This window comes from Doryrhamphus excisus, chromosome 6 (genome assembly GCF_030265055.1).
Source record: "Doryrhamphus excisus isolate RoL2022-K1 chromosome 6, RoL_Dexc_1.0, whole genome shotgun sequence".
In the NCBI taxonomy this organism is placed as follows: Eukaryota; Metazoa; Chordata; class Actinopteri; order Syngnathiformes; family Syngnathidae; genus Doryrhamphus; species Doryrhamphus excisus.
Genome location: NC_080471.1, coordinates 4,787,074 through 4,811,133, shown reverse-complemented (window position 1 = coordinate 4,811,133; position 24,060 = coordinate 4,787,074). Strand labels below are relative to the sequence as shown.

At 40.8% G+C, this 24,060-nt stretch overlaps 1 protein-coding gene across 2 annotated transcripts in view; it reads right to left on the bottom strand.

The window, feature by feature from the left end:
- glra4a (glycine receptor, alpha 4a) overlaps positions 1 to 19,030 on the bottom strand; it is a 53,875-nt gene extending 34,845 nt beyond the window's left edge. For both annotated transcript variants that reach the window (XM_058076008.1, XM_058076009.1), the window contains exon 1: positions 18,792 to 19,030. In XM_058076008.1, the coding sequence (XP_057931991.1) occupies positions 18,792 to 18,859 (68 nt within the window). In that variant the 5' untranslated portion in view covers positions 18,860 to 19,030. The remainder of the gene's footprint in view (positions 1 to 18,791) is intronic.
- Positions 19,031 to 24,060: the final 5,030 nt, after the last annotated feature.

Sequence of the window (24,060 nt, the reverse complement as noted above, 5' to 3'; positions counted from 1 at the left end):
AATTGATAATAAGCCGGCAGATGGCAACGATGTTCAGTTCCTTCCTGTAACTGAATAATAACAAGAGATGATAAGATGAAGTCTGGATTGAAATTGCATTGATCTAGACATGCTGTAATATGTTTTTTTTTTTTTTAAAGCGGAAGTCCGACAATACAAAGGTTCAATTCTCTGAGATCTTTACCACCCCCGGAAAAACATGAGCAAACAAACAAAGCTCACGGAGATAAGGAGAGGTTGACGGTACAAGAATAAAGCAGCTGTCCATCCCCTCCCCGATACATAAAAGCCACCCTTTGTCAATTGACTTCCTCCATCCCAGTTTTTTTTTTTTTTCAGGAAATCTTGCGATCTCTCTCTGGCGCCGACTGACAGGAGCCAGTCGGTGCTGGTTGATATCATCTCAGATGTTGGACTTAGCGAAATGTGGCCTGAATACAAAGAGGCTTGTTGAGACATATGGAAGGATCACTTTGTCTGAAGCGGGGCCCATGCAAGATTCATCTCCTGTTGTCAGTCTGTCGACAAGGATATCGCAAGGATTGCTTTGGGTGAATGCTCGAACTCTAGTCTCCTATCTCGAGTACTTAATGGATGTTTGAAATGGTTGGACGATCAAAGAGTGCTTCGGTTCAAATGCCATCGGTGCCCATAATTGACTACATGAAGAACAATAACCTTAGCATTCACCCTTTTTTATATCAAGGATGCATTAGGAAGATTACAGAACACAGTCTGATGATGAAGTCACAAGATTAGATGCTTCCGTTATCAGACGCAAGATATTGTGGGACATTTTCAGGATAATTATTCACCTCCCATGCCATCCCCAGTATCTGAGAGGTTGTAAAATAAGCACTAAGATGCGTTATTCATTCAAGAGTCGCGGGAATGCTGGAGCCTATCCCAGCTGTCTTTGGGCGAGAGGCGGGGTACAGCCTGGACCGGTCGCCAGCCAATCACAGGGCACACATAGACAAACAACCATTCACACTCACATTCATACCTATGGACAATTTGGAGTCACTAGCTGTGAGGTCTGCATGCTAACCACACGACCGCCGTGCAGCCCACTAATAAAATTATTTTTCATATTTAAAAAATGTAATAAAAATATGTAAACTAATAGAAATCAAAATACATCTAAATTCATATTTTTAAGTAATTTGTAAAATTATTATATATATAATGTCACTGTTTTTTGCACATTTATTTTTTGGCAATATTCATTAATTCATTCATTTTCTACCGCTTTTCTATTGCGGGGGTGCTGGAGCCTATCCCAGCTGTCTTCCAGCGAGAGGCGGGGTGCACCCTGGACTGGTGGCCAGCCAATCACAGGGCACATATAGACAAACAACCATTCACACTCACATTCATACCTATGGACAATTTGGAGTGGCCAATTAACCTAGCATGTTTTTGGAATGTGGGAGGAAACCGGAGTACCCGGAGAAAACCCACGCATGCACGGGGAGAACATGCAAACTCCACACACAGATGACAGAGAGGTGGAATTGAAGTCGGGTCTCATAGGTGTGAGGCCTGAGTGATAACCACTTGTCCTCCGTGCAGCTCAAAACATGCAACATTTTTTGCAAATATGTACAACATTGTTGTCAGTTTTGGCATTCTACAACAATCGTTTGCATTGGGGAAGCTAATTCCTAGCTGTGAGGTCTGCATGCTAACCACTAGACCACCGTGCAGCCCAAGATGCATTATATGGTACAAATTATTAGGAATTTGAGGTTGTTCATCTTAAAAAGACAACTGTGTGGCAATGGTTCTTCTCTTCCAACATGGCCGTGCCCCAGTGCGTTAACAAGGTCCATACAGGGATGCTTGGTCATTGTGGTAGAACCTGAAAATCCATTGTCAATACAGCGCATATTACATATTAAATCGGGGTTCCTTGATCCACATATTTGCATTGATCTTAATTCAAAACAACTCCTCATCCTAAATTGCTGGATGAGAAAGGGATTGGAAGATGAACTATGTATTTCCTGTGACAGCAGATGTAGCAATTAGGACTCAGGGAGTTGGCGTAGTGTTTCTCGGATCAGTTGTAATCATGCCGTGTTCAGGGTGCCCCCGGCGGATAAAAGCATTAAATCACCAAGAGGAGGTTATTGCGTTTCACACGAATACATTTCTGGAGTCACCAGACTGAAAAAAAAGGGCATTAGAAGGGGCCAAGATCAGTTAGGCCTGCTCTGGAAAAGCCGGGAGGTGGCAGTCGGAGTAAGAAACGAGCCACCGGGGCCATAAATCTGGCTTCTCTACCGCCCAGCTTGATACTGTCACCCGAGCCCGGAAGCATCACTTGTGCTGGCAGATGTCAAGCTCTCCGAAAGACTGCATCTTTCCAATACTATTAGTATGCCTGAGCAGAGTTGCAATTTACTCAGGGTTAGCGCAGATTGATCGAAATCATTAAACCCCCGGGTTTGTATTGAGATAGCTTAATAAACTTTGACAAGAGATGTTTCCGTCATTTTTTTTATTGGCTCGAGCCTGAACTAATTAGGTTGTTCTTCTAAACAAAAAAGATCTAAAATGAATACAGAAGAGAAATGAAACTGTTCAGAGATGTATGACTAACAGCAAGCCCAGTAAACACTTGGACCTTCATCCACACGGAATTACACCCTCTGCCACGGCTGGAAGTACTTCATTCCTCCCGTCTATTCTTTCACCTTAAATCTTTGTCATTTTCTATCACCTATTTCTCTTGACCACTCGCAGACGTCTGAATCACTGACAGTAGCTCCCATTTGTCGAGGCAGAGGAAAGTACACGCTACTTTTTTTTCTACTGCATGAAAAAGTACAAAATTCATTCATTCATTCATTTTCTACCGCTTATCCTCATGAGGGTAGCGGGGGTGCTGGAGCCTATCCCAGCTGTCTACAGGCGAAAGGCGGGCTAATGCCTGGTTGGACGATCAAAGAGTGCTTCGGTTCAAATGCCATCGGTGCCCATAATTGACTACATGAAGAACAATAACCTTAGCATTCACCCTTTCTTATATCAAGGATGCATTAGGAAGATTACAGAACACAGTCTGATTATGAAGTCACAAGATTAGATGCTTCCGTTATTAGATGCAAGATATTGTGGGACATTTTCAGGATAATTATTCACCTCCCATGCCATCCCCAGTATCTGTAAAATAAGATAATTGTAAAATAAAAGATTATTTTAAATAAGCACAAAGATGCGTACAAAATTCATTAATTCATTCATTTTCTCGCGGGGGTGCTGGAGCCAATCCCAGCTGTCTACGGGCGAGAGGTGGGGTACACCGTGGACTGGTGGCCAGCCAATCACAGGGCACATATAGACAAACAACCATTCACACTCACATTCATACCTATGGACAATTTGGAGTGGCCAATTAACCTAGCATGTTTTTGGAATGTGGGAGGAAACCGGAGTACCCGGAGAAAACCCACGCATGCACGGGGAGAACATGCAAACTCCACACAGAGATGCCCGAGGGTGGAATCAAACTTGGGTCTAAACACTCGATCGCCATGCAGCAAAGTACAAAATATCTCTAGTAAACCAAGAATGGAGCCTATTATAGCTTGCTTTTCAAATTTGATAAAGACACGGCAGCACAGAACAAACATGCACACAACATAGCGGAGCAAGTTAATCACAGTTAAAGACTCTTTGACTGTCTTTAAAGACTCTTTCACTTAGTGCAAAATACAGTAAAGTCTCGTTATATCGATATTCTCGGGCGTCGGAAAAAATATCGATATATCCGGACTATCGATATATCCGATCCTGCGCCGAACTGCATTAAAAGTGGGCGATAAATGGTGGATCTTTGATATGGCATGTCATTTTCTCCTTGAGTTCATGGATTGCGTATCTAGCATGCTTTTGTACTAAATAAAAATAAACTTATGCATTAAATAAAAACGTCTTTACACTTTTTGAATGACTATTTCTTTTCTAAAATTCAACCAATGCAAAATCCTCACGCTTCAGCAGACAAAACCATAAACATTGTTGCAAAAAATGATTGCATTCATATACATACATAACACAATTCGGTTAAAGTCAGATGGGTCAAATTTTTTTTCAACATTTATTATTTTCATAACGCACTCTTGCAATAGTGACTCTGAGTAAATATTCAATAATGCACTCGACATTGTTCTATACACACGAGAGAAACCACGAACGCCAGCATGTACATATGAAAAACAGTGATTATTGCAAGCGATAAAAAGATATCTGAATACAACACAATTAAATACATGTATGGAAAACAAAAACTGCAACGTTTACATTACTTATTCTGCAATACTTAATAAAAAATCTTCCATCTTCTTCTGCTTCCCCTTTTCACTCGTCTCTTTTCACTTCGTCTATTCACTGAATCTTCCCTCTAAATTATACAAATATTTACTCCTTTACTTCAAAAGATTGTTTAATACTTACCTCATATTAATTACCTGTAATCCTCTAATTACCGTCCGCCGGTGGAAAAGCCGAAACGGTGTTAGCCGAAAATCAAACAATATGCCGTTTACAGATTTCGCTAATGGTGGAATTGAAATCCTTAAGCAAATATTGATTCAGCTTTAAGATGCTTTTGTATCGATATAAGCAGACCAAATTGGCTGGCGGGAGATGAAAAGGGCATCGTAGTAACCGGATTATCGTAATAACCGGGTATCGTACTAACCGGAACTAATTATATCATAAAAGACTAGAAATTTGCCGGGAAATGAAAATAGTATCGTAATAAGCAGTACTTCGATATAACCGATATCGATATAACGAGACTTTACTGTACTTTGATAAATGATCTTTAACGCCACATTCAGTCAGCAATTCATCTGAAGCACTGTTTGCATGCTTCCAAGAGTGCAAATTTGTTATTATTATTTGTTATTATTGTACAAAGAACTACACAATACCAAATTTGGTGTTGAATTTGGCTTATTTTATAGACTTTGACATCCAGACATGGATTACTGTCAAAGGAGTGGACTAGTCAATGTGCAGAGGTGTCAGTGTGCACGAGTGCCAGTAGTCATTGCCAGTGAAGATAAATGCACACGGGTGAATTGCATTGTATTTCAAATCCTTTTCTCCCCCAATGAGCCTATTGATCACAGAGGAGGTGGCACCGGAAGCTAATAGGTCGTTACATACAGCAGCCGTGTGAGCAGAGGGGCTGCACACATCATTAAGGCCAAAATAAGGAAACATTACGACATTGCCATAAAGCATGATGCACTTGTAAATAAAGACGGCAAGTCAATTCTTGATGGCGCTGTGGCAGAAAGCTGACCCATCCCCTGTGAAGAAGACATAACAGGGCTCACTCAGACACCAAGGCTCATTAGGCATGCAGGAAAAATTGGAGCAATGTGTTCCAACGTGTAGAAAGACCAATTTTCTATTCCAATTCTCTATTCTTCTAATTCCCTCTAATAGCCCTAAAAGTTAGCATGTTCACCCATGGATGTCTAATGGTCCTTCGGAACCGCCATCGCTGTCGACGATTTGCTTTCCTGATCACCAGCCTTGTTAATGAAAAGGCAATTAAGAGAATATGTTCCCTCTATGGGTGAGGCCCGTCCTGTCTAATTAGATGGCAACTTTGATCACTCACTGCCTAATCCGAGGTTCAGGGAGGCTTCTCAACGTGAGATGCTAACGATGGAACTATGGAGGCAAACCAAAACCAAAACCAACTCCACTCCACAAATTAGGGTGACCATCAGACTGGAAATGTCTGTCAATGTCTGTCACACCAAAGGACCTCCTTATGATGACTCTGTATAAGCTCTACTGTAGTACCTCATGATTACTCTACATAAGCTCTACTGTAGTACCTCATGATTACTCTGCATAAGCTCTACTGTAGTACCTCTTGATTACTCTGCATAAGCTCTACTGTAGTACCTCATGATTACTCTGTATAAGCTCTACTGTAGTACCTCATGATTACTCTGCATATGCTCGTACTGTAGTACCTCATGATTACTCTGCATAAGCTCTACTGTAGTACCTCATGATTACTCTGCATAAGCTCTACTGTAGTACCTCATGATTACTCTGTATAAGCTCTACTGTAGTACCTCATGATTACTCTGTATAAGCTCTACTGTAGTACCTCATGATTACTCTGCATAAGCTCTACTGTAGTACCTCATGATTACTCTGTATAAGCTCTACTGTAGTACCTCATGATTACTCTGTATAAGCTCTACTGTAGTACCTCATGATTACTCTGTATAAGCTCTACTGTAGTACCTCATGATTACTCTGTATAAGCTCTACTGTAGTACCTCTTGATTACTCTGCATAAGCTCTACTGTAGTACCTCATGATTACTCTGCATAAGCTCGTACTGTAGTACCTCATGATTACTCTGCATATGCTCGTACTGTAGTACCTCTTGATTACTCTGCATAAGCTCTACTGTAGTACCTCATGACTATTCTGCATAAGCTCTACTGTAGTACCTCATGATTACTCTGCATAAGCTCGTACTGTAGTACCTCATGATTACGCTGCATATGCTCGTACTGTAGTACCTCATGATTAATCTGCATAAGCTCTACTGTAGTACCAAATGACTACTCTGCATAAGCTCGTACTGTAGTATCTCATGATTACTCTGCATAAGCTCTACTGTAGTACCTCATAACTATTCTGCATAAGCTCTACTGTAGTACCTCATGATTACTCTGCATAAGCTCTACTGTAGTACCTCATGATTACTCTGCATAAGCTCTACTGTAGATCCTCATGATTACTCTGCATATGCTCGTACTGTAGTACCTCATGATTACTCTGCATATGCTCGTACTGTAGTACCTCATGATTACGCTGCATATGCTCGTACTGTAGTACCTCATAACTATTCTGCATAAGCTCGTACTGTAGTACCTCATGATTACTCTGCATATGCTTGTACTGTAGTACCTCATGATTACTCTGCATAAACTTGTACTGTAGTACCTCATGATTACTCTGCATAAGCTCTACTGTAGTACCTCATGATTACTCTGCATAAGCTCTACTGTAGTACCTCTTGATTACTCTGCATAAGCTCGTACTGTAGTACCTCATTATTACTCTGCATAAGCTCGTACTGTAGTACCTCATGATTACTCTGCATAAGCTCGTACTGTCGTACCTCATGATTACTCTGCATAAGCTCTACTGTAGTACCAAATGACTACTCTGCATAAGCTCGTACTGTAGTATCTCATGATTACTCTGCATAAGCTCTACTGTAGTACCTCATAACTATTCTGCATAAGCTCTACTGTAGTACCTCATGATTACTCTGCATAAGCTCTACTGTAGTACCTCATGATTACTCTGCATATGCTCGTACTGTAGTACCTCATGATTACTCTGCATATGCTCGTACTGTAGTACCTCATGATTACGCTGCATATGCTCGTACTGTAGTACCTCATGATTACTCTGCATAAGCTCGTACTGTAGTACCTCATGATTACTCTGCATAAGCTCGTACTGTAGTACCTCATGATTACTATGCATGTGATCATACTGTAGTACCTCATGATTACTCTGCATAAGCTCGTACTGTCGTACCTCATGATTACTCTGCATAAGCTCTACTGTAGTACCAAATGACTACTCTGCATAAGCTCGTACTGTAGTACCTCATGATTACTCTGCATAAGCTCTACTGTAGTACCTCATGATTACTCTGCATATGCTCGTACTGTAGTACCTCATGATTACTCTGCATATGCTCGTACTGTAGTACCTCATGATTACTCTGCATAAGCTCGTACTGTAGTACCTCATGATTACTCTGCATATGCTCGTACTGTAGTACCTCATGATTACTCTGCATAAGCTCTACTGTAGTACCTCATGATTACTCTGCATATGCTCGTACTGTAGTACCTCATGATTACGCTGCATATGCTCGTACTGTAGTACCTCATGATTACTCTGCATATGCTCGTACTGTAGTACCTCATGATTACTCTGCATATGCTCGTACTGTAGTACCTCATGATTACGCTGCATATGCTCGTACTGTAGTACCTCATAACTATTCTGCATAAGCTCGTACTGTAGTACCTCATGATTACTCTGCATATGCTTGTACTGTAGTACCTCATGATTACTCTGCATAAGCTTGTACTGTAGTACCTCATGATTACTCTGCATAAGCTCTACTGTAGTACCTCATAACTATTCTTCATAAGCTCTACTGTAGTACCTCATGATTACTCTGCATAAGCTCTACTGTAGTACCTCTTGATTACTCTGCATAAGCTCGTACTGTAGTACCTCATTATTACTCTGCATAAGCTCGTACTGTAGTACCTCATGATTACTCTGCATAAGCTCGTACTGTAGTACCTCATGATTACTATGCATGTGATCATACTGTAGTACCTCATGATTACTCTGCATAAGCTCGTACTGTAGTACCTCATGATTACTATGCATGTGATCATACTGTAGTACCTCATGATTACTCTGCATAAGCTCGTACTGTAGTACCTCATGATTACTATGCATGTGATCATACTGTAGTACCTCGTGATTAATCTGCATAAGCTCTACTGTAGTACCAAATGACTACTCTGCATATGCTCGTACTGTAGTACCTCATTATTACTCTGCATATGCTCGTACTGTAGTACCTCATGATTACTATGCATGTGATCATACTGTAGTACCTCATGATTAATCTGCATGTGCTCGTACTGTAGTAACTATGATTACTACGCATATCCTCGTACTGTGGTGCCTAGTTTTGGGACACCCGGTTTTCGTATGACAAAAATGATGAAAAATGAGTTTTTGTACCCTGTCTCAGTTTTTTGTTGGGTCACACATTGCCCAGAACAAACTGGTCCTTTTTTCATTTCATTTATTTCATTAAAAGCCACAGTTGGTTTTCAAATAATGGAGCCGGACTCGGTCAAAAGACAGCAGGTTCTTGTCTGGCAGAACAACAAAAAAACAATAATACCATAATCACAACAAAAGACACATACAAAACATGAGATAAACATAACTCCTATATCACATACACATAGGGGACCAGGTTCCAGTACCAGACATGTTGACCCCCAGGTATCATTCTGCAGAATTGAGTGCCCAAAAAAGTAGCATTTTTGGCTGTCTGGAACAGATGAATTGAATTTACTTTGGAGTAGTTTAATAACGAGGTACTAATGTAGTACCTGGCCAAACTAAGGTGATGGTGGACTATTTACACCAGTCCATCCACAAGCTCCCACTCAGGGTCTGCGTTTCTATCAATACCTTTAACTGAAGCGAAAGTTGGTTTTTTTGCAGTCTTGTGACTGCCTGTTGGAGAAAATCACATTCAAGAACATTCTGGGTTGTTTTTTTGTTTTTTTTTTAGCGCAGCGTGTAATCTCAGTAATCCATGGCTTCCTGCAACTACACATGGTCTGACCATCAACTGTACTGGTGTATCTTTGTGTCGACTACTATGAAAAGTTGTACTCGAATATAAGAAAGACAAGTTGTACAGTTCCGGTCAGCAGTTTACATTCACCGTATGTTTGCAGTCAAACCTGATGAATTATGACAAGTCAATAGGGCTCGGGTTTGTCAAGTCACCTAACTGTCTAACTGTATGTGCAATGCTCAATTGCCAGATGGAGCACATCAAAGCGGGACCAAAACCAAGTTAGTCAGGAATCGTACTGAGATGATTGGTTTGTGCAAACTTGACCAAATGGACACCTCAGGCGGAAAAACAAAGTAAAAGCGACTCCAGTCATGTTAGCTACATAAACTTGACCAGAACTATTCAGTCTGAGTAACAGGACAAGACGGTTTTCTGCCTAATTGGTTCAGAGTGGAGCATTATTTATCCATGGCTGACTCTTATGTGTTATTAGCTGATGGCTCTGTGAATTATTCTGAGGGTGTTGTGCTTACTCATGAACGACACATAGTAGAAACAGATCATAAACTGTACAGATTAAATAGCGAAGAAATCAAATCTAGTACCAAGTGTTTTTCATTGTTACTGTACTAATTTACGATTGTTGCCTCCCCTTCCCTTTGCTGTTGATTATTCCCGTCCATGACCTTCAGAGGGGCTAGTCGTTCCCTCCTTTCTCTCCCGGCAGTGACATTCAGAGCGCTACAATTGAGCGGTCAATCTGTCACAAAGCAATCTGTCACAAAAGAAGACAACTTTGCTTGGATTAGATAGAGATCACAATGTTTCCTGTGTCCGTACATCACAAACAAATTATTTAGATATTACTTCTCATTTACTGAGAACAAAAACAAGATGAATCTCTTAAAGGTCCCATACATTAATATTGTCTATATTTTTCTATAATTGAACATTTGTGGGGGCTGCACGGCGGACGAGTGGTTAGCGCGCAGACCTCACATCTAGGAGACCCGAGTTCGATTCAACCGTATATTCTCATTTTTTAGTATAGAAAAGTATAGAAAAAGTTAAATCTAATCTTCAGTGCAATAATCCTGCAGTCACGGTAGTCTCTCTCATCTCACGTTCCCCATGACGACAGATGGTAAACATGGATGATACCGTCTTCACACAGCAACCTTTATACTGTCTTTTTCACTGTTCTCTCCTGCTATACAGCCTCTTCTCCTTCATAGGAAGGGGTGCTCAAAGCTAATAGCAGCTCCTGTGTGTAAACAATGGAGCATCCATAGCTGCACATTTTCTTAAGGGGTTAGTGTGGCTCAAAAAACAATTAAAAAGTACAAGCGTCCGTTTCGAAGTCCAGAACGCTAACCACTACACCACGCCGGGCTCTTTGTTTTGGATAGCATGCTTAAAAGAAATATCTATATTATAAAAATAGCCAGAACGCTTGGTTTCAGAGAGTTTTTTCTAACACTGTCTAAACTGTCTGTAACATCACAGTGTGCGGTGAGCACAAGCTGTTGGCCCCGCCCCCCACCGAATGAAAAAAAAACACGTAACGACCACATTTTAACTATCGATGTCAAACACTTAGTGAAAGGGGACCTCTGTTACCACACTTCATACACGTTTTTAGACGGTTAGTCGGGGGCTCCAAACAGTAGATCTTGAGTTACCAGTAGTTCCTAACCACATTTCAAGTAGATTATTCATTTATTATCAAAACCTATATCAACTAAATTAGAAAGTGAAGTTTGGCAGCCGTCCGGAAGTCTTCGGGAATGCTTAGGAATGTGACAAATCACGCAGGAGGGCCGTGAGTGGAATAAATTAAAACAGATTGTTTTGGAAATCCAAAGAAATACAGCTGGTGTTTCAGCCACACCCACTAAATTTGGAGAGAAAAACAGACAGTATATAAGACGCACCAGACTCTGTGCCGTCAGGAATTATCAAATATTTTTTTTAAATTAAGATTTATTAATCATTTTCTGCAAATATATATTATGGCGAGTAATGTAATAATCGTCCACGTGGCAACATGTAGCTGATTGCCTCGTTTCCACATTTGTAGCTGACTGACTGATGGCTGGCCGAACTCCAGTCTTTATTTTAAGATGTGCAGCAAAGCCTGCTTTTGAAAAAAAGTGGTGGCTACATGCATCGAATCTCCGCTTGGGCATCTTTTTGGAGTTTGCATGTTCTCCCCATGCATGCATGGGTTTCCTCCCACATTCTAAAAACATGCATGTTAACTGGCAACTCTACATTGTCCATAGATATGAATGTGAGTGTGAATGGTTGTTTGTCTATATGTGCCCTGTGATTGGCTGGCCACCAGTCCAGGGTGTAAATATCCAGGGTGCCTTTCGCCCGAAGACAGCTGGGATAGGTTCCAGCATACCCCCACAACCCCAACGGCATAGAAATTTAATAGATGGAAGTAGAGATGGAGAAGGCTCATCTAGCAAGTGGTGAGTCAAAGGCAGTACTATCTCCACGAGGAAGGAGGTTTTTCCGTCATGCAAAGCCCCAATTTGAAAAGACTGTTTGAGCACCTCTTCTCTCTCTGGTGCACATAAAGAGGCTCTAGCGACAAACATCACTGATAGAACACCAATAAAAATCACTCTGCCTCATAGGGGACCTTTCTAAACGTCCAATTAGTGTTAAAACTTTCTATAGGATTCTAGAAGCCGATACTGTACATCGTCTGAACTAATATTGGACAATATAATGTTGTAATCCCGGTTAAAAAAACAGTTCTCTGTCCTCTTTAGGAAGTCTGCTTTCATGTTCCAGTCTTGTTTTTTGACATCTTGCAGAAGTATCACAGTGGCACATCATCTTAATTGGAGCGGGTGTCAGCGGGGATCTGAGAATCATTTGCCCTCTAAAGCAGGGCCAAATCGTGCACAAGCTGAAATGATGAACGGACGAGTCAAATAATCCAGTAAGAAGAAAAGTGACAGTATATAATAATATAATATAGTATAGTATATAATATAGGCTATTTTCACATCTCACTGCTGTGGGTTTCTCACTGACTGCAGGCAAGGACATGCAGTGGAACCTCGCTCATCTCCTTTTGACCTTCACGTCAACGCCGTTCACTTCACTCTCCCTTTGTCATCCAACTGATACGCATCACATGACCACAGGGTGGATATCAGTGTTGTGAAAAGACAGCGTGTGGCCACCCACACTTACCATATTTGGACAAGAGGGTGGAACCTCGTGTAAAAGGAGTGTGTAAAATGAAAATCCTGCAGTAACTTGAGTAATACTGAAAAAACTACTTATCAAAGTACAGTGAAACCATTAATTGATGAAGCAATTTTAGTAGAAATTGCATGTGAATTCTGAAGGTGAAATGAAGTGCAGAATGAAAGTTTAAATTTCCTAGAAATTAGTTCTGAGGATCAAACCAGCAACTATCGGGTTTGGAGACGACCAATCTACGACCCTAGCCATGCCACCATGCTCAGAATAAGCAGAAATTTACATGTAACGTTACATGTAAAATGAATGTCCACCAATAGGTGGTGATACTAAAAATTGTCAATTCATTTTCAATGAGAAAAACAAAAATATTGAATTATGAAAAATGTGAAAAGCCCAGATATATTTAGCCCTGAATATTGTTTCTTAAATTGGTACATTATTTTAAGTCTGAAATGAACATGGATTGATGAGAAGTTGCTATATTTATTACTATATAATTATTATTATTCAGCTATATGTGTACTGTGTATGTGTGTAAGTGATCTGGCAGACTCATTAGTTTTTAGTATCAACTCTTCTACAACTTTCATTTTTTTCTATGTTACTTTTTCTACAATGTGCCATTTACAGACCAATTAAAAAAAATGGTCACACTTTGGACATCCCTGGTTAACAAGAACACACACACCGGGTTGAGGTGCGCTTTGTCAGCAAGCGTCTTGTGAGGATTACATGGTTTGCATGACGAAAGAAACACTTTGTCTCTTTCTCTTTTAATGCGCATCGTGTGCGAAGTTGGAGCGGAGTTACGATGCATACAAACAAACAAAAAACATTTTTAGCAAATGAGTGGGGCAGCATTAACATCACAGAGCCCTTCCTGCAACAATCCAGTATAGTGTATCCATCTGATAACATAGTCTCCAAAAGCGACTTCCTGCCTGCACGCAGCAAAACTTCCTCCTTCACTAAAAGTGCGACGTTGAGTCTGCATGCTCCCAAATCCTCACTGAGGCTGTACTCACCACGTACGGATCCCCAAATTTTGCACAGGTTTTTGCAAGTAGACGGCACGCACTGACACTGAAACACTGAAACGTACACAAACACAATACCGATAGACATGTTGGTTGCAGGGCGGATGCTGTGCATCGCTGGCCAATCACAGAGTTCATTTCATTGTTTGTTTTTGGAGCTACTTTTCATCTGAGCCTGGAATCAAATGAACTGGTTTAGAGTTGTGACAATGAATTGATGATGAATCGGTAGGTTTGGGAATCGAGCATCGTTGAGAATCGTGACTCCCGGAATCAATTACTAGTTTTGATGCCCAGACTGCAGACGGGAATAAATAGCCGTGAACACCAAAATTTGACTTTAACAAAAGTATGGTTGGTTCAGTGCAACATTTGCAACACAATGCTATAATGCAAAGGAGGATGCATGACCATCATGATTAAACATCTCCACATTCATGGCGTAGAAATAACAGGGTGCCCCGTCTTTGACGCGCTATCTCAGACTTCCTTTAAGCAGTCTCAATATCAAACAATAATGATGCTTGTCTCATGCCAATGTTAACGTGTTTAACGGTTTCAGGATACCCACTGATGTGGAAGTTTGGTGTAAATAAAGGATGGGAGCCATGGCAGCAATATGCAAATTTATTCATGTGCATAACACGTCTCTTTTCGCAAGTCAAGCCTTTTACAAATTTGATATTCTGCACCCGGGTTAGTGCATGTTTAAGTGGCTGCAGCATCACACACTCGCACATAAACAACAGCATATGTGGAAAAGTTTTTTCATGAGCGTTTTAAACATAAACATCTTTTGTGTGTGGTTAGCGCGCAGACCTCACAGCTAGGAGACCCGAGTTCAATCCCATCCTCGGCCATCTCTGTGTGGAGTTTGCATGTTCCAAATTGAAACTTTAGCATCGTTTAACAACATTCCAACTACATTTATACGTCCAAAAAGTGGAAAAAGCATAATAAGTCCCTTTAAAAACTCACTGTGCATCTTTTTTTTTTGAGTGTGTAAAAATAATTTCAAAATGTCTACTATTTATCTCTTATTAGTAAATTTTTTGACAACGTTTGGACCCTGATACATGCCTGGTGCTCTCTACAGTTGAGTAAATACACAACCACGACCTCTGTATGCACACAATACATTCTTATAAAACAAATTGATGCACGTCGGTCGATTGGTTAGCGCGCAGACCTCACAGCTAGGAGACCAGGGTTCAATCCCACCCACGTCCATCACTGTGTGGAGTTTGCATGTTCTCCCCGTGCATGCGTGGGTTTTCTCCGGGTACTCCGGTTTCCTCCCACATTCCAAAGACATGCTAGGTTAATTGGCCACTCCAAATTGTCCATAGGTATGAATGTGAGTGTGAATGGTTGTTTGTCTATATGTGCCCTGTGATTGGCTGGCCACCAATCCAGGGTGTACCCCGCCTCTGACCCTAAGACAGCTGGGATAGGCTCCAGCACCCCTGTGACCCTCAGGAGGATAAGTGGTAGAAAATGAATGAATGAATGAATCTTTTGTGAAAGTGTACTCCTGTGAAAATAAATCTGTGAGAAATTCATGGTAAAGTTGAAATTCATACATTTCATCCAAAAGGAACTCTGGTTAGCGCCCTCATTTAAACCATGCAAAGTCTTTTTGTGTCGTTCCCATAGTTGTGTCAGATGAAAACAACACGTAACCAGATTTAGCTTAAAGAGCCAATCAGAGTTCAAATATCTGCATATCAGTGCCGCTGCTCCATATCATATTACATCACCTGACTCATCACAAGCAAGTGCATTTGTTTTCACTGAATTAATGTCATCAGTTTGCCTACCGGTGATGTTTATCACCATTCTATTAGTTCTGTCCTTGGCTGTCTTTGTAGAGAGATGCATTTCAGGTGTAGCTGAGTTTGGAGCGTTTATCCACTTCTTGAAAGTGTGATTACTCTGCTCAACCTTCTGTAGTAGTTCCGAAAATGCACTCTTACACTCAACTGCAGTTAGGTGCTTTTCAGAAAAAGCTGTGTGCTTGTTTTGAAAACGTCTTTAAACTTGACAATTTTTGTTGTTTGGGTAATCCAGCTTCACAAGCAGAAAAGGCAAAGAAATATGTCCCTTCAGAATTAAACTCTCCATTTTCTTCTGAGATATTCTTATGGATAGCTTGCCGTGGGGGCACGCTCAATAAATCTTCTTTTTCATGTCTCACTGCACACACTGGCCCTCCTCCCCCTGCCCTTGCTCATCCAATCAGCAGTCAGAACACACTCTTGATGCATTCACAGACTTGTGGTGTGTTGGATATTTTGATATATTTTGGTATGGATGTTTTTGAAAATGCACATTTCTTCCACTTTGGTGTTCATCCAGCAAAATCACCCAACTCAGCCGAAACAAGGAGGCTGAAGAGAGCTGCAGAGGTTGCTGACCCCTGTGGTGGGGCCTAAACGATTACTTGATTGACTGAAATTACAAGTTTGAGCTTAAAGGACTAACAAAATAACAAGCATGAAATAACGATCTTGAGATGAATCGGCTAACAAAATAACAAGCATGAAATAACGATCTTGAGATTAATCCACTAATAAAATAACAAGCGTGAAATAACGACCTTGAGATTAATCGACTAAGAAAACAAAAGTGAAATTACAACTAACAAAATAGCAAACGTGAAATAACAAGCTTGAGATTAATCGACTGACAAAATAAAAAGCGTAAAATAACAAGCTTGAGATTAATCGACTGACAAAATAAAAAGCGTAAAATAACAAGCTTGAGATTAATCGACTAACAAAATAAACGTGAAATAAGCTTGATATTAATCGACGAAGAAAATAACAAGCGTGAATTAACAAGATTGAAATTAATCGACTAAGAACATAAGCATAAAATGACAATTTTAAGATTAATCGACTAAGAAAATAACAAGCATGAAATAACAAGCTTGAGATTAATCGACTAACAAAATAAACGTGAAATGAGCTTGATATTAATCGACGAAGAAAATAACAAGCGTGAATTAACAAGATTGAAATTAATCGACTAAGAACATAAGCATAAAATGACAAGCTTGAGATTAATCGACTAAGAAAATAACGAGCATGAAATAACAAGCTTGAGATTAATCGACTAACAAAATAACAAACGTGAAATAAGCTTGTTATTACTTGACTAAGAAAATAACAAGCGTGAATTAACAAGATTGAAATTAATCGACTAAGAACATAAGCATAAAATGACAAGCTTGAGATGAATCGACTAAGAAAATAACAAGCATGAAATAACAAGCTTGAGATGAATCGACTAAGAAAATAACAAACGTGAAATAAGCTTATATATATATATATATATATATATATATATATATATATATATATATATATATATATATATATATATATATATATATATATATATATATATATATATATATATATATATATACATATATATATATATATATATATATATATATATATATAAATTTACTTATTTAGACATGAAATGCAATCTGGCGAAGCAATAGTAAGCAAGTTAGTGAAAGTTATCACTTTTCATTACGTCACTTCGGGGGTCCCGGCCACATCTGGCAGTTACATTGTGACTTCCAACACAAGTAATAGGAGGTTCATATCTTCATTCTAGATTCTCATTTCCTGGTCAGTGACACTCCCATCCAGAATTTATCAATCTATCAATTTTTTGAAAATAATTTTCCTAATCTATGACACTTCTCTCATCTTCTCCTTCCCTTTCTATGTCTCTGCCGCCTCGAGCTAAATGAATCACACTCTCCATTTCTTTGCTGCCATCTTTTCCTTCCCATTCCAGTCTGGTTCCATCAGATCCTACCCGTTTCTCCCTCCCTCATGTCCCCCTCGCTGGCTCGAGCGTCTAATTTCTCAGAGGAGATGCTGTCAGTCCGCTGCTCTCGGGGGCTAAGTGGTGCCCCCACCATGCACCAAGCACCCCCCGTTTCTCTCCTCGACCCCTGGGCCTTGCTGCCGTTCCCTGGGCGAGATTATGTGGAGCTTAATTCCTTTTTCTACTCTCACCTGAAGTTTGGCAGGGCATGAAATAAGAGGGATTTAATGCAAATAAAAGTTTGAAGATGGGGGTGGAAGCAAGGCATATAGTGTATTGCATGTATACGCCGGTGATTAGTGGGATTTTGCTGCACATACATGGGTTATTTGTGCACATCTAATGTATAAAACCATGTTTTTGATTTTCACACTTTGGCTCGTGATTAATCAGGTGCATTTTTTCATTTTTGTTGCAGTTATTTCATCTCTTCTGTGGTCTTTATAATTTGTATACATGTGTGTGATTGTACATGTATTAGTAGTAGCATTTTTCAGTAAGGAACATTAAGGAACCTATTGTCCCACACAGTACACGTTAAGTGGCGGACAGGAAGTGCTACTACCCATTCTCATTGTTCTACACCGGAAATTAACTACACTGCTTGTGAGTCACCATTATTCATCCAAATCATTATTTAGACGTCACAGACAGTCACCAACGGCACTCAAGTGACACTTGTTGAAGATAAACTGATATCGCCAACTAGCTGTCTGGCATGTACATTACACTGTTTTTAGTCATCTTGCAGTCATTTTTGTTTCGATTTTATTTTGGATTTCATCACTAATCCCCCCATCCACTGAAGCATTCCATCTTTTTCCTTGCAATGTGTAACTAAACCGTGCAATGCATCTTGCAATGTCTCCGTCATTAAGGCACACTTTTCACTCCACAGCTTGTGAAAACACATGAAATATGCACAGTTCACCTGCAGTTATACGTAACACACTCATCATTCAACTTCAAGCTGAGCTTTAAAAAAATAAAAATGCAATGCAAAGCAACAACAAGCCAGAAATTCCACAGGTAGCTTGACCTCTTTAAGTTGCCTTATAACTTATTTAGAAGAGAATACAGCACGCTCACAGGGAACTAATGTGCTTGAAACAATGCATTATTTATCAACCAAGCTCACAGATGCATATCTGTGAAGGGTTAGTTTGCTTGATGGAAGTTAATTGGAGGTTGACAAGTAAACATGAATCATAATAAGAAAAGTCAATGACTGATTGGTGGATCCTCACCTGATAAAGCCTCCTTGGAAAAAGCAGAACGACAAGACGTAAAGAATCCGGATGACCTGTGGGAGCATCCTCCGACTCTGGTAATGTCTCCACGGTCACGTCGAAGAACTTAAAAAGAAGTAATATAATATTAATAATGTGACTTTGGTCAAATCAGAAAATCCACCGTGCACTGTGTGAGTGTAAGAGAATGTCAGCAGGCATCGTCTTTTTCTTTCTCTCACGCCTTCTCTGACTGAGCGCTCCTTTTGGGTTGGCTGAAAAACTTCTCCTCCTCCTCCTCCTCCTCCTCCTCCCCTCCCTCCTCTTCCTCTTCCTCCCACACGCTCCGGGGGGGCTGAGCGCATTCACGCCGGTCGATGCGTGCTGCCAGGCGGATGTCTGTCAGGCAGTAGCGCGGTAGTTTTTGGCCCTCGATTGATAAAAACAACAACAAAAAACAAGGAACAGGAACAGCAGGTTTTTGCATAGAAGGTGGTCTTGTGTGTAATTGAATCTTAATTAGGAAGCGTGGTGTGCGAAGGGCGACATAAATTTGCTATTTGTGTAAGTTGTAATGTGTTTGTATGTAGTTCTTGCTGCACTTCCTTGTTCTCGTGGAACGTCATCGGTGACGTCATCAAAAGACGTCATTTCGTATAAATATAGTTTAGTTGTATTGAAAGAAAATTTTGTGGTGAATGTGGTTATTTGCTGGAATAAAAATGTAATACAGCCTTAAGAATTTAGTAGAATTTTCGTAGCTAGAGCATAGAAAACGTGTTTATGACTTTTTAAATACAATCTTTACTATTACCATTACAAAGCTATTATTCTTAGTTTACATCTGAATTGTTATTGCTGGATTCATAAGCCTGCAGCCAGTCGGAACCAGCTGCAAAACATCTGCCCACTCATTTGACTCAAATAGAATCCCCCATCCTCTATAAATAATGACAATTATTTCACTTACAATTAGACTTGCAATCAAAGGGCAGTTAGAGGTTCCATCAGATATCAGAAACATTCTCCAAGTAGGAACCTAGTGTGGTCCATCACATGATAAATTGCTTTGCAGATGAGATACATGCCAGCAGGCTTTCAGACATTCAGCAGGTCAGGTTATAGATCAGCGTATGCACACTTTGAAAGCTTTTCTGTGTGTTGTGGATGAGCACAACGTGGGACATCACTCACAGAGTTCTACCATCAAATTGCCTCCATGTCAGTCATTCGTCTTTTCCCAGGATGATTTCGCGGAGCGAGGATGGCAGATATGTCACTCTTTTCTATTCATGGGGCAAGACTGAGCAGATTAACCTTTAGCCCGCGCCATTTCTCAGTCTTCTTGTTCCTATCTTCAGTGAGACCCACGTGTTAAAGATGTATTGGATTGCTCCGCTTTTATTCAGGAAGACAAAATACCTTCCTCCCCTTCATCCTAAATTAGGAATTGTACAATTTTATATTCTATATATTGTTTATATACAACAACAAATATTCTACTATTTTAATAGTATGCATTTATGACATTTTTTACAAGCTGGCTTGTTTTGCATCAAACGTTTGCATAGACACTTGTAGAATTGTGTTTTATTATTATAATTTTTTTCATCATTATTTGGGGTTGGACTTTGAATCAGTTACCACAAAACTTCTATATGAGATTAATAGCAATTAATTATGAGTAATCATTCATTCATCATCATAATGAATGAGTAATCATTCATTACAATTTTTTTTTTAATTGACAGTCCTTAGGGGATTACCATGTTGGCCACACAGTCAGGAGATTGGGTTCGATTCTCCGCTTGAGCATCTCCAAGTTCTCCACGTGCGTGCTTGAGGTTTCTCCGGGGACTCCGGTTTCCAAAACCATGCTAGGTTAGTTGGCGACTCCAAATTGTCCATAGGTATGAATGTGAGTGTGAATGGTTGTTTGTCTATATGTGCCCTGTGATTGGCTGGCCACCAGTCCGGGGTGTACCCCGCCTCTCGCCCGAAGACAGCTGGGATAGGCTCCAGCATACCCGCAACCTTCATAAAGACAAGTGGCATAGAAAAAGGATGGATGAATTGATGACAGCTCTTATACTTATATAATATTAGAATAAATCAAATCTACTAGTTTATGCGGCTTCAGCAACTGTGACACTCATTGTCCAATCAGATGGTTTTTCTTATAAATTAACATTTGTGTAATGTGGTCATGGTTATGACTAATAGACGCTTAGTCCAAATATGTAAAAACTCACATAAAGTGCATTTTTAAAATCATTGTAGAATGGAAATCTACATTACGCTAGTCATGAAATAACTAAAAATGCTGAAAATGTCAAACGCTTTCCTCCATAACCTTAAACCCCGCCCTCATGGTCGCCTTGCAGATTAATAGTAGTCGTCCTCGCAAAATAAGGTCACTTTCCAGTTGTGGCAATCACTCTGGCATGTCCATCAATAATGTGCTTGGTCTTAATATAACCAAAGGGGGGCTATATGCTTGCTCTTTAATAGACGACTCGACCTTCGACGCACACTCGACCCACCAATGATGTCATCATTACATGTGCATAAAAAATAACCGAAGCGACTATGGAGGATTTCCTTTATGTGCAGAAAAATGACTATTCAGCCTGCCAGACAGTCCCAATCTCCAGCTCCTAAGCCACCCCTGGGGGTTTGACCTGCAGCAGCCTGTTTGTGGTCCGTCCTCTTCCTTATCCTTACTTTCTGTCTAAATAACATTCTGCATGACGGTTGGTCTGCTGTGTGCAGCCACCCATGCTGTTTATCACCTCAAGAGATTATCCTTGGAATGTTTTAAAGGAACTTAGAGTGGAGATGACGATGTTGGCAGTGTTGCTGTGCAGGTTTGATAAGATTCTGGTAACTTTTTACACTTTTCTCATTATTGCACACATAGCTATTTTCATAGATGTAATCTGGGTTGTATTTGTTTTGAACATGCTTAACAAGTTACACTGGCAATAAAAGAATAGAGAATGTATCATGATAGATAGCCTAAGCAGTGATGAAAATTCATTCATTCATTCATTTTCTACCGCTTTTTCCTCACGAGGGTCGCGGGGGTGCTGGAGCCTATCCCAGGTGTCTTTGGGCGAGAGGCGGGGTACACCCTGGACTGGTGGCCAGCCAATCACAGGGCACATATAGACAAACAACCATTCACACTCACATTCATACCTATGGACAATTTGGAGTGGCCAATTAACCTAGCATGTTTTTGGAATGTGGGAGGAAACCGGAGTACCCGGAGAAAACCCACGCATGCACGGGGAGAACATGCAAACTCCACACAGAGATGTCCGAGGGTGGGTGATGAAAATGATTATTTCTTATTTATAAATAAATGCAACATATACAGTATATTCCACAAATAATTCTTTATTAAAACCATGGTTTGCATTTTAAATTGAGCCGGCCATTGTGTATTCTGCAGCAGATACAGTTGTAGCATGTTGGACACTCACATGGATAGATTTCCCTTAGCTTTGCCTCTATGTATTTGGATAGAAATCCCTCGGTAGTAGCCAGATGCATAAATGAAGGAGGAAAAAAAGCAACTCCTGAACTCCTGACAGAGCCAACTATGTGTCCTCATGCATTACACATCCATTCAATTTGTATGGCTGGCCAAGCTGCCAGAATCACAGCCCATCCACACACACACAAAAAAAGCTTTTGACAGAGTGAAAGCTCGTTTCTACAAAGCACAAATGATGAGTCAGTCAGCCAAATCATTGGAAGATTACACTGTCACACAAGCATAATGTTGGCTCCACGTGTTGTTTCATGTAAGAAAGTAAAGCCAAAGATTGTCTTGTGAATCCACAACACGTTCTGTACGTCACTGCCGTCCTCATTGCAAAGAACCACCGGAATGACAATGGGCACCAAGCTGTCACGGTCATATTATTTGTAGGAGTCTGCTTGGGTTTTGGCTGTTTTTTTGTTGTTGCTTTTTTTTGCTGCAACACAACAGGTGACTGCCCGGGAATATCTCTCTGCAGTTTCGCTGTGGTGATCAAAAGTGCTTCGATCTGGCGCCAACCCGGGTTTTTTCCCCCCATGGTCATTGGATCGCAAGTTTCAAAACAATCAAAAGTACATTTTTTAAAACATAATGAGCCTTCAAAACACACATGTAATGTATTTAAACTAGTGCTGATTAATTAGTACTGATTAAGAAAATAGTCAATCTCATGTTGACTCTGTGGTTAATCTTGTTACATCACAATTCAGATTTTTTAAAATTGGTGCTGCCATGAGTGGCTGCCTTTTAAGCATCCATCCGTCCATCCATCCACCTGTCCATCTGTCCATTCATCCGTCTGTCCATCCATCCATCCATCCTTCCGTCCAACTGTCCATTCATCCATCCATCCTTCCATCCGTCGGTCTGTTCATCCATCCGTCCGTCCATGCATTCTTCCATCCGTCCATTCGTCTGTCCATCCATCCATCCTTCCATCCGTCTGTCCGTTCATCCATCCGTCCATCCATCCGTCCGTCCGTCCATCCATCCTTCCATCCGTCTGTCCATCCATCCATCCGTCCATCCATCCATCTGTCCGTCCATCCTTCCTTCCTTCCATCCGTCCATCCTTCCTTCCATCTGTCCATCCATCCGTCTGTTCATCCATCTGTCCATCCTTTCATCTGTCCGTTCATCTGTCCACCCATCCATCCATCTTTCCATCCGTCTGTCCGTTCATCCATCCATCCGTCCGTCTTTCCAGCCATCTGTCTGTCTGTCCAGTCATCCGTCTGTCCATCTATCCGTCTGTCCGTCCATTCGTCTGTCCATCCGTCCATCCTTCCATCCGTCTGTCTGTCCATCCATCCATCCATCTTTCCATCCGTCTGTCCGTTCATCCATCCATCCGTCCGTCTTTCCAGCCATCTGTCTGTCTGTCCAGTCATCCGTCCGTCCATCTATCCGTCTGTCCGTCCATTCGTCTGTCCATCCGTCCATCCTTCCATCCGTCTGTCCATCCTTTCATCTGTCCATTCATCTGTCCATCCAGTCATCCATCCGTCCATCCGTCTGTCCATCTATCCAGCCATCCATCCACCCATCCAGCCATCCATCCATCCAGCCATCCATCCATCCATCCATCCATCCATCCATCCATCCATCATCCATCCATCTGTCCAGCCATCCATCTATCCAGCCATCCAGCCATCCAGCCGTCCAGCCGTCCATCCGTCCATCCATCCCATCACACATTTACCTTGGGCTTAATTAAGTATCTAAGTATCACTGTAT